Genomic DNA, 14,459 nt, shown 5'->3' with positions numbered 1-14,459 from the left:
CATCAGCAGCAGTCTCTGCCTGACACAAGCGCTCCAAGAAGGCAAAGATAATAGACAAAAGAGACAACTGTCTGACCTACCTTCCTAGGCAGCCCTAGAAAATGCACAATTGGACTCTTCCTATCCAGCCACACATCTGTCCAGTCATTTTTGATTTGCTGGACTCAATCACGGGTGGCTTGAAACAAGATTCCCATGCGCCCGCTGGCCATTTGAGCCGCACTGTGTAAATCGTCTGGATTTCATAGAGGAGAAAACACCTCCTTACCAGGTGTCATGTCAGCTAGATCATCTCAGTGTGAAGAGTCAGGCATCCAGCTGGCACAGTGTTGATAACATGAGTGTTTAAAAATACATCCAACAAGTAAACCAGACTGGACAAACTAAGCAATAAATAATAAACGCATACCTTGTAACACAACTGCATCCTGCTGATTTTACTTGTCCTGAAATGGTACAGCAGCCACGTAGAATATCATCCTGCTGTTTAACGCCGCTTTGGACTTCACAGGTATGTGCATGCTTTGATGCTGCAAAGTTCTGTGAAGTCCATGTGACGGTCAATAAACATCTGATAGTCATCATCACAGTTGTTTCTTGATCCTTTCATTTGCCCAACTACAGTCAGTAAGCAGGTGAGCATAGCGTTGCATTTAGCAGTGCCGTTAGCTATTCCAGTGAGATTGGCATTGAGAGCTGTTCACTGTAGTCACCAGACGTGGCTTCGTCTCCAAGGTTTTGCGGTCACATTCTTCTAAAATCAGCTAAACTTGCGTGTCTTTATTGTACACACGTAGAAATGAAACAGCTGCTGCAGGATGTGATTCAGTATGTGAGAGTGACCATAACGTCTGTTGACTAGAAAGAAAAGGAAAAAAAAAAACACGGGATGTTGACAACTCAATGCATTGTGGGTCGATTTTACCTATGTGCGATAGGGAGTTTGGCCCCTAGAGAGACCCACAATATGATGCAGTGATTCCAGTTATATCCAAAAACCAGGGGATACCAACTTGGAAGAGGTGGAGGATGTTGCTAGGGAGAGTGACATCTAGACTACCAAACCTGGCTTAATGCTGACATGACCTGGAACTGGATGAGTGATGGAAAATATGGATGAACTGATGAAGGTTTTGCTCATTTTGACCTAAAGAATACATGGAGATTTAGCTGTTTCTTGTTACTAAGCCACTTCCAGGTTTACGAATCTTACCTGAGTTTCTTGTGTGTCTCCACCAGCATCTTCAGTGCACCATCCAGGCTTTGCAAGATGAGCTTAGAATCCAACGCGATCTCAACCAGCTGTTCCAGTCCGATTACTCAGACTCAGCTCACCTTGGAAACCAGACCCTCTCCCCTCAGGAGATGACGGAGGAGAACTTCCTGCGTCTCCACGGAGAGTACGAGCGTCAAGTCAAAGAGCTCTTCCTGCTGAGGAAGACTGTGGAAGAAATGGAGCTGAGGATAGACACGCAGAAACACACGCTAACTGCCAGGTACAGACAGCGCGCAACTTAAATTTAATGGGGTTTTTTTTGTTTGTTTTTATGTCTTCAGAATTCAAAGTGTGATTGTGTTCTTTGTGAACAGGGATGAATCTATTAAGAAGCTACTGGAAATGTTGCAGAGTAAAGGGCTGTCATCACGAGCGGCCGAGGAGGATCACGAGCGGACGAGGCGGTTGGCCGACACAGAAATGACCGTCCACCAACTGGAAGGACTTCTGGAACAAAAAGACAAGGAGATGCTGCAGCTCAGAGAGGTGCGTGTGAGAGATAAAAACAAAGAGGGATGCATTCTGTTGGGCGTGCGAGGTTTTCGCGCACAGCCAGATGTGACTGTGTGGGGTTCAAACCGTGTCATTGAGGCGAGGCCCTTGGCAGCATCTACTCTTGGCTCGTCACTCAGCTTTTTAAGAAGCTTCAGGAATGCACTGTGTATCTCCTTTTCACTCTCCCCTAAAGTCACACAGCTGTTTTAATTTTGTGTCACTTTATGCATATGTTTTATACAACATCTCCCTCTAGTGTTAACATGCTGCTAATAAGCAACACTTGATTACAAATTCTGCTTGAACGAGTTAAAGCAGGGGTGCTCAAGTTCGGTCCTCGAGAGCTACCTTCCTGATACTCTTAGTTGTCTCCCTGTTCCAATACACCTGAATCCAATGAAAGACTCGTTAGCATACTTTTAATGAGCCTTTCATTAGATTCAGGTGTGTTGGAGCAGGGAGACAACTAAGAGTGTCAGGAAGGTAGCTCTCGAGGACCGAACGTGAGCACCCCTGAGTTAAAGCATAGTTTTTTTTATTTGCATTGTACACACATTTAGTAGAGTTGTGTCTCTCCCAGATGCATTTATCTCTGCAGCAGTATTTTATGAATGAATGAATGAATAAATGAATTTATTTGGCACACAGAGTGAAAATAATGGAAAACTCTTAAAGAAACAATTTAACAACGTACCCATGTACCCAAAAGGGTGTAGGCATCCGGACCCACCTTTATTTTTTATATGTCTAAGGGAACTGAATGGCCACTGTTGCATTTCCAACTTGTCTGACAAAAGTTTAAGTTGGAACGTTTTGTGAAATTATTAATATATGGGGGATTTAAATGTGCCTTTTTAAAAACGGCAAAAAGGCACAATAATACAGTGAGAGGAGCTGAGGTTATTATGGATGAATTTGTCCATATTTGTTTTTCTTGGTTGTTTTTCTTTTCTTTTGGAGCTTTTGTTTTCTCTCGGGGTCAGGGGTCACCGCAGCAGATTCAAGGTTGGTCTGGATGTTGATTTGGCACAAGTTTTACGTCGGATGCCCTTTCTGACACAACTCCACATTACATGGAGAAATGTGTCAGGTGTGGGGTTTGAACCGGGAACCTTCTGTACTGAAACCAAATGCACTAACCACTTGCAACAAGCTTTTATATTATATTATGACATGCATTATTAATTTTTAATACATTATTATGCCCAAGGCTGATTCTTCTTTTCTCTTCCTTCTTCTTTTTTCTTCTTCTTTTCTTTTCCTTCTTCTTTCTTCTCTTCTCTTCCTTCTTCTTCTCCTTCTTTTTTCTCTTCTTTTCTCTTCTTTTTTGTCTTCCTTCTTTTTCTTCTTTCTTTTCTTTTCTTTCCTTTTTCTCTTCTTTCTTTTCTCTTCCTTCTCTCTTCTTTTTCCTTCTTTCTTCTTTTTCCATCTTTTTCCTTCTCCTCTTCTTCCTTCTTCCTTCTAATTCTTCTTTTTCTTCCTTCTTCTTCTTCTTCTCCTCTTCTTATTTCTTCTTGCTCTCCTCCTTCTTTGGTTTTCTGAAACTAGTTGGAGTAAATCCAAAGAGTGAAACAGGGGTTGTTGTGTGTGTGTGTGTGTGTGTTTTTTTTTTTTTTTTTTTTTTTGAGCATCTTTTCTGTCCAAACTGCACCCAGAAGCAGTGTAGTTCTGCAGTAAGTTACTGTCAGATCATTCAGCGTTCATGCTCCATACTATCGTCCACTTAGGGTTGCCAACCGTCCCTTGAAAAACGGAATCGTCCCTTATTTGGAAATAAAAGTGTGCGTTCCGTATTGACCTGAAACGTATTTCTGTGAGAATCAAAAAGTCTGTAAAATGTCAATGGAATTGACTGGCGCTTTATATGGAAACTTACGGTAAATTTGATCCCAGCCTCTCTCCTGCTTTTCACCAATGAGCTGACAGACACGAGTTGACAATACAGAATCACTCTTATCTCATTGGTCGAGGGACATCTGCTCGCAAGAAGGTACCGACGTCATGAGCCGTCGACGGTCGCTGGACGACAATAACAAAGCAGCATGGCCGATATCGATGCAGACACCGACACTGGCACTGCAGATATGCCTACGGACAGCAATGTCTGTAACGTCGTTACTCCTCCTCCTAAAAAAAAAACAAACAAAAAAGAATGCAAAAATACAGGGGAGAATGAGAAAAGGAAAATGGCTGGGTGGAAAAGGAGCGCGACAACAGCTATAAGTATTGTTTACTTTTCAGACTTTATTTTTTGCACTTTTTATCACACTAAATGTGTAAATGTGCACTGTTACATTGTTTTGCACGGTTACATTGTTTTGGATGATGCAAATTTTCAATTGTTTTTTTGTTAATTTATACAATTTTAAGTTAAGCACTACAGAGAAAGATTTATTTTTAAAGATTTTTTTTTTTATTTTATGCTTTGAAGCAGGACAGAATGCTCATATTGAAATTGTGAGTGAAAATTTATTTTGCACTAAAAATAAATTGTTAAATAATAATTTGTTTTCCACGTGTTCATATCAGAACAAATGCATGTATGCATCTACTTAAATTCAGGGTCAAGTCAACAGTCAAATGGTTAAAAATCGTTTCACACAGACGCTGGGAAGAGTGAAGGCAATGGTCGGTCGGCCCTGGCGGTGAGGTGTCCCTTATTTATTTTTCAGAGTTGGCAACCTTACGTCCACTAGATGTCTTGTAAATCACTCCAGAGGTGTTATCAGTTTCAAAAAATAGTGTTTCCAGTTTTAGAAGTGTTTATTTCTTGCTAGCGTTTACATTATATATGATAAAGATGTTATATTTAGCCAAAAATGAAGCAAAGTTAGCAGCTAGCAACGCCAGGAAGTGACGTCACCACGCTAACGTCCGCTAGATGTCTTGTAAATCATTCCACAGGTGTTTTCAGGTTCCAAAAATAGCATTTCCAGTTTTAGAAGCGTTTCTCGCTAGCTTTTACATTATACGAGGTCTGTTAGAAAAGTATCCGACCTTTTTAATTTTTGCAAAAACCTGATGGATTTGAATCACGTGTGTTTGCATGAGCCAACCTTGAACCTTCGTGCGCATGCGTGAATTTTTTCACGCCTGTCGATTGCGTCATTTGCTTGTAAGCAGCCTTTGTGTGAGGACGTGTGTAGTCTCTCGTCGTTTTTTTCTTTGCAAGGAAATGGCAGAATGACTGGAGCAGCGCGACTGCATCAAATTTTGCCAGAAACTGGGCGACAGCCAGGTGGAAACCATTCAGATTATTCAGTCGGCTTTTGGTGACGATCCTACGGGCATCACACACATTAAGGAGCGGTACAACCGGTTTAAAGACAGCCGCACAACGGTGGAGAGCGAGCCACGCTCCGGGCGGCCATCAACATGCTGAAATGACTGGATCATTACCAAAGTGAACGCTGTAATGATGCGGGACCGTCGTGTGACTGTCCGAGAAGCTAGCAGCTAACAACACCAGGAAGTGACATCGCCACGCTAACGCCCGCTAGATGTCTTGTAAATCACTCCACAGGTGTTATCAGGTTCCAAAAATACCGTTTCCAGTTTTAGAAGTGTTTATTTCTTGCTAGCTTTTACATTATACGTATATGATAAAGATGTTATATTTAGCCAAAAAAATGATGCAAGTTCAGATGATCCAGTTTTAGGATTTCAGGCAGCCTAAATGATCACAGCGTCCGTATCCACAGCCTTTACCTCCAACTCAAATGAATGTGGGACTCCACAAGCTCCTGTCTGAACTCACTGTGATGCTCTCTGGCACAGTCCCAGGATGCACCTCTCTCTGTGCTGCCGTTGGGCAGCTTCTTACACAAACTGCATTTTATTTCAGTCTTTCCCAGGCTTCAGCACGCAGGCCTGATGTGAGCATTTGTGCTTGAAGGAAATGATGTTTCTGGCATGTTAAGCGTCATTATTAAAGTACGGGTTTGTAACATTTACACGGTCACACTGCTGTTTGTTGATATTGATGCATCTTTACTGTTGGTCAGTTTTGTCGAAGGTCAGTGGATGAAGAGAATCATATTTCAAAAGAATTAATCAAACGTACACTGGTTGAAAGTGAGAATAGGAATTTAAGCAGCGACTCTTGTAAGGGCCTGCTTTGGGACTTGAAGCAGACTCTGATTTAGCCATAAAAAATTTTGAAATGGTTAAAAATAGGTGTCCCTGTCTGGTTTAAAAGTGTTTTAAGATACTCTGCTAAATGAACTTTACAAATAGAAAACCTTTGACATCCTGCAGTCTTTATGGTTGGGCACTGAAATGACCATGAACAGTCTATATTTACATGTGTAGACAGATTTCAAAATAAAAGTCCCTATGTGAATGTGGAAGAGAACCATCATAGGCCATAGAAATGCAACTTAAAATACACTTTGAAAGCTCCTCAATTTCAATTTATTTTTCAATTTATTTTCCTTTATATAGCGCCAAATCACAACAGAGTTGCCTCAAGGCGCTTCACACAGGTAAGGTCTAACCTTACCAACCCCCAGAGCAACAGTGGTAAGGAAAAACCCCTCAGTCATTATTTATGAGAATCAAAATTTCAATAAAAATAAAAAAAATAATAGATGAGCTGTTTTAACTTACTATTTCCTGGGGGAAAAGATGCTTTGGCTCAGGCTGGAGTTAAGCTGTGTGCTTCAAACAGGAGTGACGTGGGAAATTTGACACCAGTTATTTAGGGTTGTGTGAGGAGCTGATTAAATTTTTAGTATTCACTGAGCAACACCAAGGTAATGCTGTGTGTCAAATTTCAAAGCAGTGCGTCAAAGATGTGCAAGTGGACCTTTAGAAATAGGGTCATGTTTGAAACTGAAGAGAGGTTGGGGTTCTGATTGGGGCCACTGTGACAAGTGTGTTGAAAACTGCGGCGTTAAAAATATCCAAAGCTTTGCACTGAGATGTCTTCATTGACATTTGTCTGTTCATGTCTGTTCATTACTTTGATATATTTTCAGCAGAATATTTTCAGTGAAATTTGGGGGAGTGTTAAACATTGTATCTTTTTTAAAGTTTGCTGCAGATATGTATGAAGAGGTGTAGCTTTGATCTTGAGTCTTTTTGTCCTGATCTGCCTGATCTTTGATTTGTGTTCCTTATTGCAGCAATCCTGATTTCAGGATCACAGGAATCAGGATCAGAAATATGCTGGTGACACACAGCAAGTCAGCTACAACAAAAACACAACATCTTTCATAAAATTCAAGTTCAGGAGTTCAGGATCAAAGATGAGTGAGCAGGGTTAGTGATCAGGTTCAAAGATGAGTGAACAAGAATGAAAGTCAGCATTTAGGATCAAGGATATGGATTTAAGTTCAGTGGTCATGATCTAAGGTCAGGATCAAAGATGAGTAAACAAAAATGAAGGTTAACAATTAGGATAATGTATATGGATCCAAGTTCAACAATGATGATGTATGGTCAGGATCCAAGATGAGTGAACAAAACTGAAGGTCAGGATCAGGGATATGGATCAAAGTTCAACACTTCTGACCTAAAGTCAGGATCAAAGACAAGTGAACAGAACTGAAGGTGAGCAATTAGGATCAAATGTCAGGATCAAAGAGGAGTGAATAAATCTGAAGGTTAACAATTAGGGTACAAACTATAGATCAAAGTTAAGCTATCATGATCTGACATCTGGCTCAAAGATCAGGATCAGAAATGAGTGAACAGAACCAAAGGTCAACAATTAGGATCAAAGGTCAGGTTCAAAGATGAATGGACAAAACTGAAGGTCAGCAATTAGGATCAAGTATATTGACCAAAGTTCAGCGGTCATGATCTAAGGTCAGAATCAAAGATGAGTGAACAGAACTGAAGGTGAGCACACACACACACTCATCTTCAACCACTTAGTCCAGTTAAGGGTCGCGGGGGGCTGGAGCCTATCCCAGCAGTCATAGAGCGTGAGGCGGGGTACACCCAGGACAGGACCCCAGTTTGTCACAGGGCCACAAACAGACAAACAAACAGTCACACCCACCTGCACACCTACGGACAATTTTAAAGATTCCAATCCACCTGACCCGCATGTCTTTGGATGTAGGAAGAAACCGGAGCACCTGGAGGAAACCCACGCAAACACGGGGAGAACATGCAAACTCCACACAGAAAGGCCACAGGTGGGAATTGAACCTATGACCTTCTCGCTGTGAGGCAACACTGCTAACCACTAAGCCACAGTGCTGCCCTAAAGGTGAGCAATTAAGATCAAATGTCAGGATCAAAGATGGGTGAACAGGATAAAAAAAATGAGTGAACAAAACAAAAGGTTAGCAATTAGGATCAAAGATGAGTGAACAGAACCAAAGGTTAGCAATTAGAATCAAAGATGAATGAACAGAAGCTAAGGTTGGCAACCCGGACCAAAGGCAGAGCTTTGCACTCTCTGGTTTCTGTTCTTGCTTTATATAATCCAGTAGGACAGGATGAACCTCGAGTGGATCACAGTCACACGAGCACAATCTTCATTATATAGTGTTCTTTTCTTTGTCCTTATAAGCATTACCGTCTAGTTCCATGTCTCACACTGTTCAGATTTGGTGGAGAAATGCGCTCATTTAAGTGCCTTTCTAGTTTTACTTGTGACACTCTCCACGCCAAAGGAGGAGGGTTTTTTTTTCCTGATATTGTTCTAGCATTAAGTATATTGTGTGTGAGCGTTGGTAGCAGCACCTTGAGCCGGGTGGTCTCCCGTCCCTTCTTGCACACTCCTGCGTATGTACTGGCGGGCTCATGCATTAGCCGTTCTTGCTGCTCTCTAAGTGTTTTGTCTATAGAAAACCAGCGATGCATGCGGTGCTACATCGTCTCCTCTGCTTTCATTCTGTCGTTCTCTTGTTCTCTTTCTCTGTGTCCTTCATTCACTTCATTATGCCTCCCATCCAAAGATTGCACCCCGTCCTCTCTCCCTTTTTAACTCTGTTAACTTTGCGCAAAGAGAGAGTTGTGACATGGCTCCAACTGTCAGACGCACAGGATTTTATTTCACGTAGGAAGGCTCAGGAAACAGCGTCAAGAGAGCCGCAGCACGACTCCGGAGACCTCGACTGGACTTTGTTTGGTTTCATCGTTGTCACTGAAGATCTGAGATAATTGACTGAATATCGACTTTAAAGCTGACGCATTTCCTTCATTGGCGTTTGCGGCTGGATCTGTTAGCGGCGTGAGGATGTGGGATGGAGGGATTGACCCCAGGAGGCTAAAAGCCGCTGCCCCCACACGAGGAAAATGCCACCTCCCTGCTTCTCCTTCCTTCCCCGTCTCTCCGCCATGCCAATTCCGCCTCCTTTCCACACACCTTCCCTTTTTCGGACCTCTCCTCCTTTTTCCATTTCCCCCTCACATCATCCCCCTCTCTGCGCCTCTCCATCCTTCCCCATCCCCTCTCCTCCTTCCCATCACCCCTCTAAATGTCCCTCCTCTTGTCCTCCACATCATCCCTCTTTTGCGGCGACCTCCTCCATCCATCCTTCCGTGCAGCCCTTGCCCTCATTCCCTGCTCCCTGTCCATGGCCTACACCCCTTCCATCAGTGGCCCCCTCTTCCCCCAGCCTAAGGTCTTCTCCTTCCTCACTCCATCCTTCACTGTCTCCTTCTTTGTCGTCTGCTGACCATCGTGGTGTGTGTGTCTCCCAGGAGCTCCACAGGAGATACGAAGCAGCTCCAGAATCGACCAAGACCAAGGCCCTGCAGACAGTCATCGAAATGAAGGTAAACGTATGAAAATCAGTCATGTTATACTGCGTGATGCTGAATTTACTTTTAATCTGTTTTTGAGATTGAGGAAAGACGGCACAATCTGTAATATAAATAAGAACAAATATTAAAAGACTGATTTGAGCCTGAAGACATTAAATTCATGCAACAAAGTAAAATTATTATTTGGTGATTCTATCAAAAGTTTGTTTACATTATGAAAAAAGTTCTATATAATGAGTTTTAAGTATAAAATGCATATTGTAAAGAAATCAAACATTTCTATTGCTTGAATAGAGTTAAGTTACAGTGCATCCGGAAAGTATTGCACTTCTTTTTTTCCACATTTTGTTATGTTATAGCCTTATTCAAAAATGGATGGAATTCATTTGTTTCCCGTGACAGTGCTAACACAATACCCCATAATGACAATGTCAAAAAATGTTTTTTGGAGATTTTTGCAAATTTATTTATTTAAAAAAAAAAACTAACAAATCACGTAAATATTCACAGCCTTTGCCATGAAGCTCAAAATTGAGCTCAGGTACATCCTGTTTCCACTGATCATCCTTGAGATGTTTCAAAAGCTTAATTGGAGTCCACCTGGGGTAAATTCAGTTAATTGGACATGATTTGGAAAGACACACACCTGTCTACATATAAGGTCCCACAGTTGACAGTGCATGTCAGAGCACAAACCAAGTATGAAGTCAAAGGAATTGCCTGTAGACCGCTGAGACCGGATTGTCTCAAGGCACAAATCTGGGGTGTACAGAAACATTTCTGTTGCTTTGAAGGTCCCAATGAGCACAGTGGCCTCCATCATCTGCAAATAGAAGAAGTTCAGATCCACCAGGACTCTTCCTAGAGCTGGCTGCCCGTCTTAACTGAGAGATCATCGGTGAAGGGCCTTAATCAGGGAGGCGACCAAGAACCCGATGGTCACTCTGTCAGAGCTCCAGCATTCCTCTGTGGACAGAGGAGAACCTTCCAGAAGGACAACCATCTCTGCAGCGATCCACCAGTCAGTCCTGTATGGTAGAATAGCCACACGGAAGCCACTCCTTAGTAAAAGGCACATGGCAGCCCACCTGGAGTTTGCTAAAAGGCACCTGAAGGACTCTCAGGTTTTTTCAGCAGCAGGAACTGGGAGACTAGTCAGGATTGAGGGAAAGATGAATGCAGCAATGTACAGAGACATCCTGGATGAAAACCTGCTCCAGAGTGCTCTTGACCTCAGACTGGGGCAACGGTTCATCTTTCAGCAGGGCAATGAGCCTAAACACACAGGCAAGATATCAAAGGTGTGGCTTCAGGACAACTCTGTGAATGTCCTTGAGTGGTCCAGCCAGAGCCCAGACCTGAATCTGATTGAACATCCCTGGAGAGATCTGAAAATGGCTGTGCACTGATGCTCCCCTTCCAACCTGATGGAGCTTGAGAGGTGCTGCAAAGAGGAATGGACAAAACTACCCAAAGATAGGTGCACCAAACTTGTGGCATCATATTCAAGAAGACTTGAAACTGTAATTGCTGCCAAAGGTGCAGCAACAAAGTATTGCACGAGGGGTGTGAATACTTATGTCCATGTGATTTTTTTTTTTTTTTTTTTTTTTTTTTTTTTTTAGGATTTTTTTTAGGATTTTTTTTTTCATTTTTAATACATTTTGTAAAATAAAAAAATCTTTTTCCATGTTGTCATTATGGGGTGTTGTGAGTAGAAAATGTGGAAAAAGTGAAGCATTGTGAATACTTTCCTGTTGCTCTGTATGTTTATGCTGTGTCCTCTAAAGAAGACTTAATTACTGTAATCAAACAACAGATTGTCACAACATATCAAGCAGCTGCTTGAATTTTGCATTTGGGTCATTCTTTAACTGCGGGCACTATTGGCCTTGTAAATGTAATTTCCACCACACCATTGCCTTACAATATAAAGCGCCTTGGGGCAACTGTTTGTTGTGATTTGGCGCTATATACATGTGCTCTGATGTCACTGTTTATCTCCATAGAAACTACCCAAACAATCTTTCCTACAAACTGTTTAACGGGACATTACAGTGTTGTGGTGGAAATTACGGCAATAGTGTGGGACAGCTACATTTTGTTTAAAAAAATCACAACAGTTGTATGACATTGAATACCCCAATTATGTTTTGATTATTTTACTGATATTTTATTCAGAGATATTTTAAAACATTAGAAAAAACGTTTCTTTACCATTCATTTTTATCATTGAAGATCAAAAGTCTGGGTGTGGGACAAGCACAAAACGGCAATATTTGCATAGAATGATGCTGAAAAAAGGTGAAAAAGTCATCATAGACTACTAGAACAAATTTCTTAGATAACTATAAAAGTGTGAAATTTCCCCTTTTTTCTGTTTTTCATACAATATGATCAAAGGACATAATAAGTGCCCGTAGTCTAAGAATCACCCATTTATGACTGTAGGCTCTATGAAAACTTAATGGGATACTGAAGATCAAGAGTTTACCTTCTGACTGGAAACCAAGATTGGCTCTGGTTGCATTTATTTTCACTTTTTGCTTCTGTCCATGTGACCTTTGATTTGACCTCTGCCTTTGAACTGATTGAATTTAGCTTCCAGCTGCGTTCCTGACTCCAATATTGGAAGAACTTGTTTCTTTGAAAACATTTCTGGCACAGTCACCTTGAGGCACACCTGTTTTCTTTTAATTTTTTATTTTTATTTTTATTTTTTAATGTGAGTGTGTTGATCTGCCGCCAGGATGCGAAGATCAGCTCGCTGGAGCGCGGCATGCGAGAGCTGGAAGAGGAGGTCAACATGCTGAAGTCCAACGGAGCTCTGAGCAGCGAGGAGCGAGAGGAAGAGATCAAACAGATGGAGGTCTACAGATCTCACTCCAAGTTCATGAAGAACAAGGTGATGGATTCCACATGCACACAAACAGACCTCTAAAAAATAGAAATTGGCTTAAAATTTTTCAGTCTTTCACTCTGGTTTTTGCAGATACAACAGTACAAAAAAATCAAATCAGTGATTGTGCAGAGATGAGACCACTTGTTTTTAGCATATGCAGATGTATTTTGCTTATAGTCAATTAAACATGGGTAAAGGATTTTCTGATAGCATTCCCTGCCCTAATAACCTATTGCAGCTGGTGAATTTTGATCCACCAGATTGAAACATACAGCAACATTGATTTGCCTGTGTAACGTTCTGTAGATGTACTACCACCTGCTGGATGGTTAGTGGAGGTGCAAGCATTCACAAGCATTTGTTTTATGGATGATTAGTGGATGATGGAGAAATTTTCAAAAATCACAATCAGCTCTATTTAAAACTAACGAGATCATAACCACAGGAAGAAACATTATGCCCACTTTGTAGGCAAATATGGGACAAAATATACAACTAAACCCAGAATTAAACAATAGATAGAATGTGTGACTGGGGATAGCGCCAAAACCTGTTATCAGTTCTGCAGTTTATTTATTGAGAGATCATCCAGCTCACGGTCCAGTAGTGGTCCATGAACTGTTGTTTGGGTCCAGTACTCAAGACAGGTATTTTTGTGTACTACATCAACATGTGCGATTCAAGCGTGCACGGTGGCTAACGACCATGGCAGCTGATATTTATTTGGTCATGGTGACGCCCTCCTCTCCTGCCAGGTTGAGCAACTGAAGGAAGAGCTAAATCACAGCCAGTCAGAGAAGGAGGATCTCAGGCAACGAGCCAGTGAGCTGCAGCTGGAGGTGTCTGCAGTAAGAGACGCTCCCGGCGTGTCTGTTTGTCTGTCTTTCCTTCCTTTCTTCCCTCCCGGAGTGACTGGCTGATGGCTGTTGCTTGACTAGATTAGCACAGAATAACTGTTCCATCATCAGTACGCTACTGTAGCACTTTCACTCTGTGTAGACTTAAAAAGCTTTTCCTGCTGTGTTTATATGAGCAGGTTTTGAGGTCTACATTTCCCCCGTTCTCGTGTGATTAATGGCTTTTGATAGCGTAGTCGTTTCTGGCAGTCGGAATACTCCCAGATTCCAGCTGTGACTCCAGCTGCACTTTGCTTTTTGCGCCTCTAACCTGTTTTCTCTCCTGGCATGAGTTTTCTTGTAGCTAGTGACTTGGACTTGCTTGCTGTGGGGGGGTTGATGGGTAAACAGTTCCTTATTTTAGTGTTGGCTACTTCAGGTGTTCATTTTCCATTCACTCACAAAATTCACTTCACATCCATCTCACTGAGGTGCCAATAATGTTTTGTCATTCATGAAAATTAAGCATTTTTTTTTATAGAATATTTGGTTGACTGTATTTTATTACCTTTTGAAAAATGAAAAACAAGCATATTCTTCTCTTTATTAAGAAAGTCTTTGTATGTTTTTGTGGGAGTTACAGTGAGTCACTTACTGTGTGTAGGATATCATTAGCAATTAGCATATCATTAGCAATTGCTTTGTCTGTTATATGCAAGAAAATCTACAAATTAGCGTTCATTCCAATGATGTGGCTCTTGATTTTCCCATACCCCCACTTTATCCGCTTTATAAGCACTACGGTTGATTTTGCCTCCACAGTTCTAACGTTAGCGTTTTATCCCCTGCGCTTCACTTTGCCTTCTGTGGGGAATTAGGCCTTGCAGTTACATTTCTTTCCTGTAGGTTATGCAGGTCGACAAGGAAAGTGGCAAATCTGCCACCTCGGTTGAAGTATAAAATATATCCAAAATAATGTGGCTAGCCATGTGAGTTCTATATTAGCTAGCACGTGTGTTTACGCTCTACAGAAGCATAAACTGTTCCAACAACAGATAGTTATAACTTTCAATCATATGTAAGACAGCAATGAATTATACAGTTACACTCCCGCCACAAAATTATCTCATTACTGGCTAGCAGCTATTCAGCCAACGTGCTCTGTGTACCTGATCCCATCAGATCGCAGAAGCTAACCAGGTCCTGATTAGTACTTAGCTGGGAG

General features: G+C 41.6%; 1 protein-coding gene across 7 annotated transcripts in view; it reads left to right on the top strand.

Annotated features, from left to right (window-relative positions):
- The window catches only part of LOC117504381 (ELKS/Rab6-interacting/CAST family member 1-like), a 203,519-nt gene that overhangs the window by 32,098 nt on the left and 156,962 nt on the right, over nt 1–14,459 (top strand). For 5 of the 7 annotated variants that reach the window (XR_004558776.1, XR_004558779.1, XR_004558778.1 and 2 more), the window contains exons 4-8: nt 1,240–1,496; nt 1,591–1,762; nt 9,434–9,508; nt 12,246–12,401; nt 13,154–13,246. Coding sequence is in view for 1 of the 7 variants with exons in the window: in XM_034163850.1 (XP_034019741.1) it covers nt 1,240–1,496; nt 1,591–1,762; nt 9,434–9,508; nt 12,246–12,401; nt 13,154–13,246 (753 nt within the window). In the remaining 6 variants the exon portion in view is untranslated. The remainder of the gene's footprint in view (nt 1–1,239; nt 1,497–1,590; nt 1,763–9,433; nt 9,509–12,245; nt 12,402–13,153; nt 13,247–14,459) is intronic. The other 2 variants (XR_004558777.1, XR_004558780.1) reach the window with 1 other exon arrangement.

The sequence above is a fragment of the Thalassophryne amazonica genome, chromosome 22, assembly GCF_902500255.1.
Source record: "Thalassophryne amazonica chromosome 22, fThaAma1.1, whole genome shotgun sequence".
In the NCBI taxonomy this organism is placed as follows: domain Eukaryota; kingdom Metazoa; phylum Chordata; class Actinopteri; order Batrachoidiformes; family Batrachoididae; genus Thalassophryne; species Thalassophryne amazonica.
Note: the sequence above shows the minus strand (reverse complement) of the source record. Positions and strands in the feature narration are given on the sequence as shown.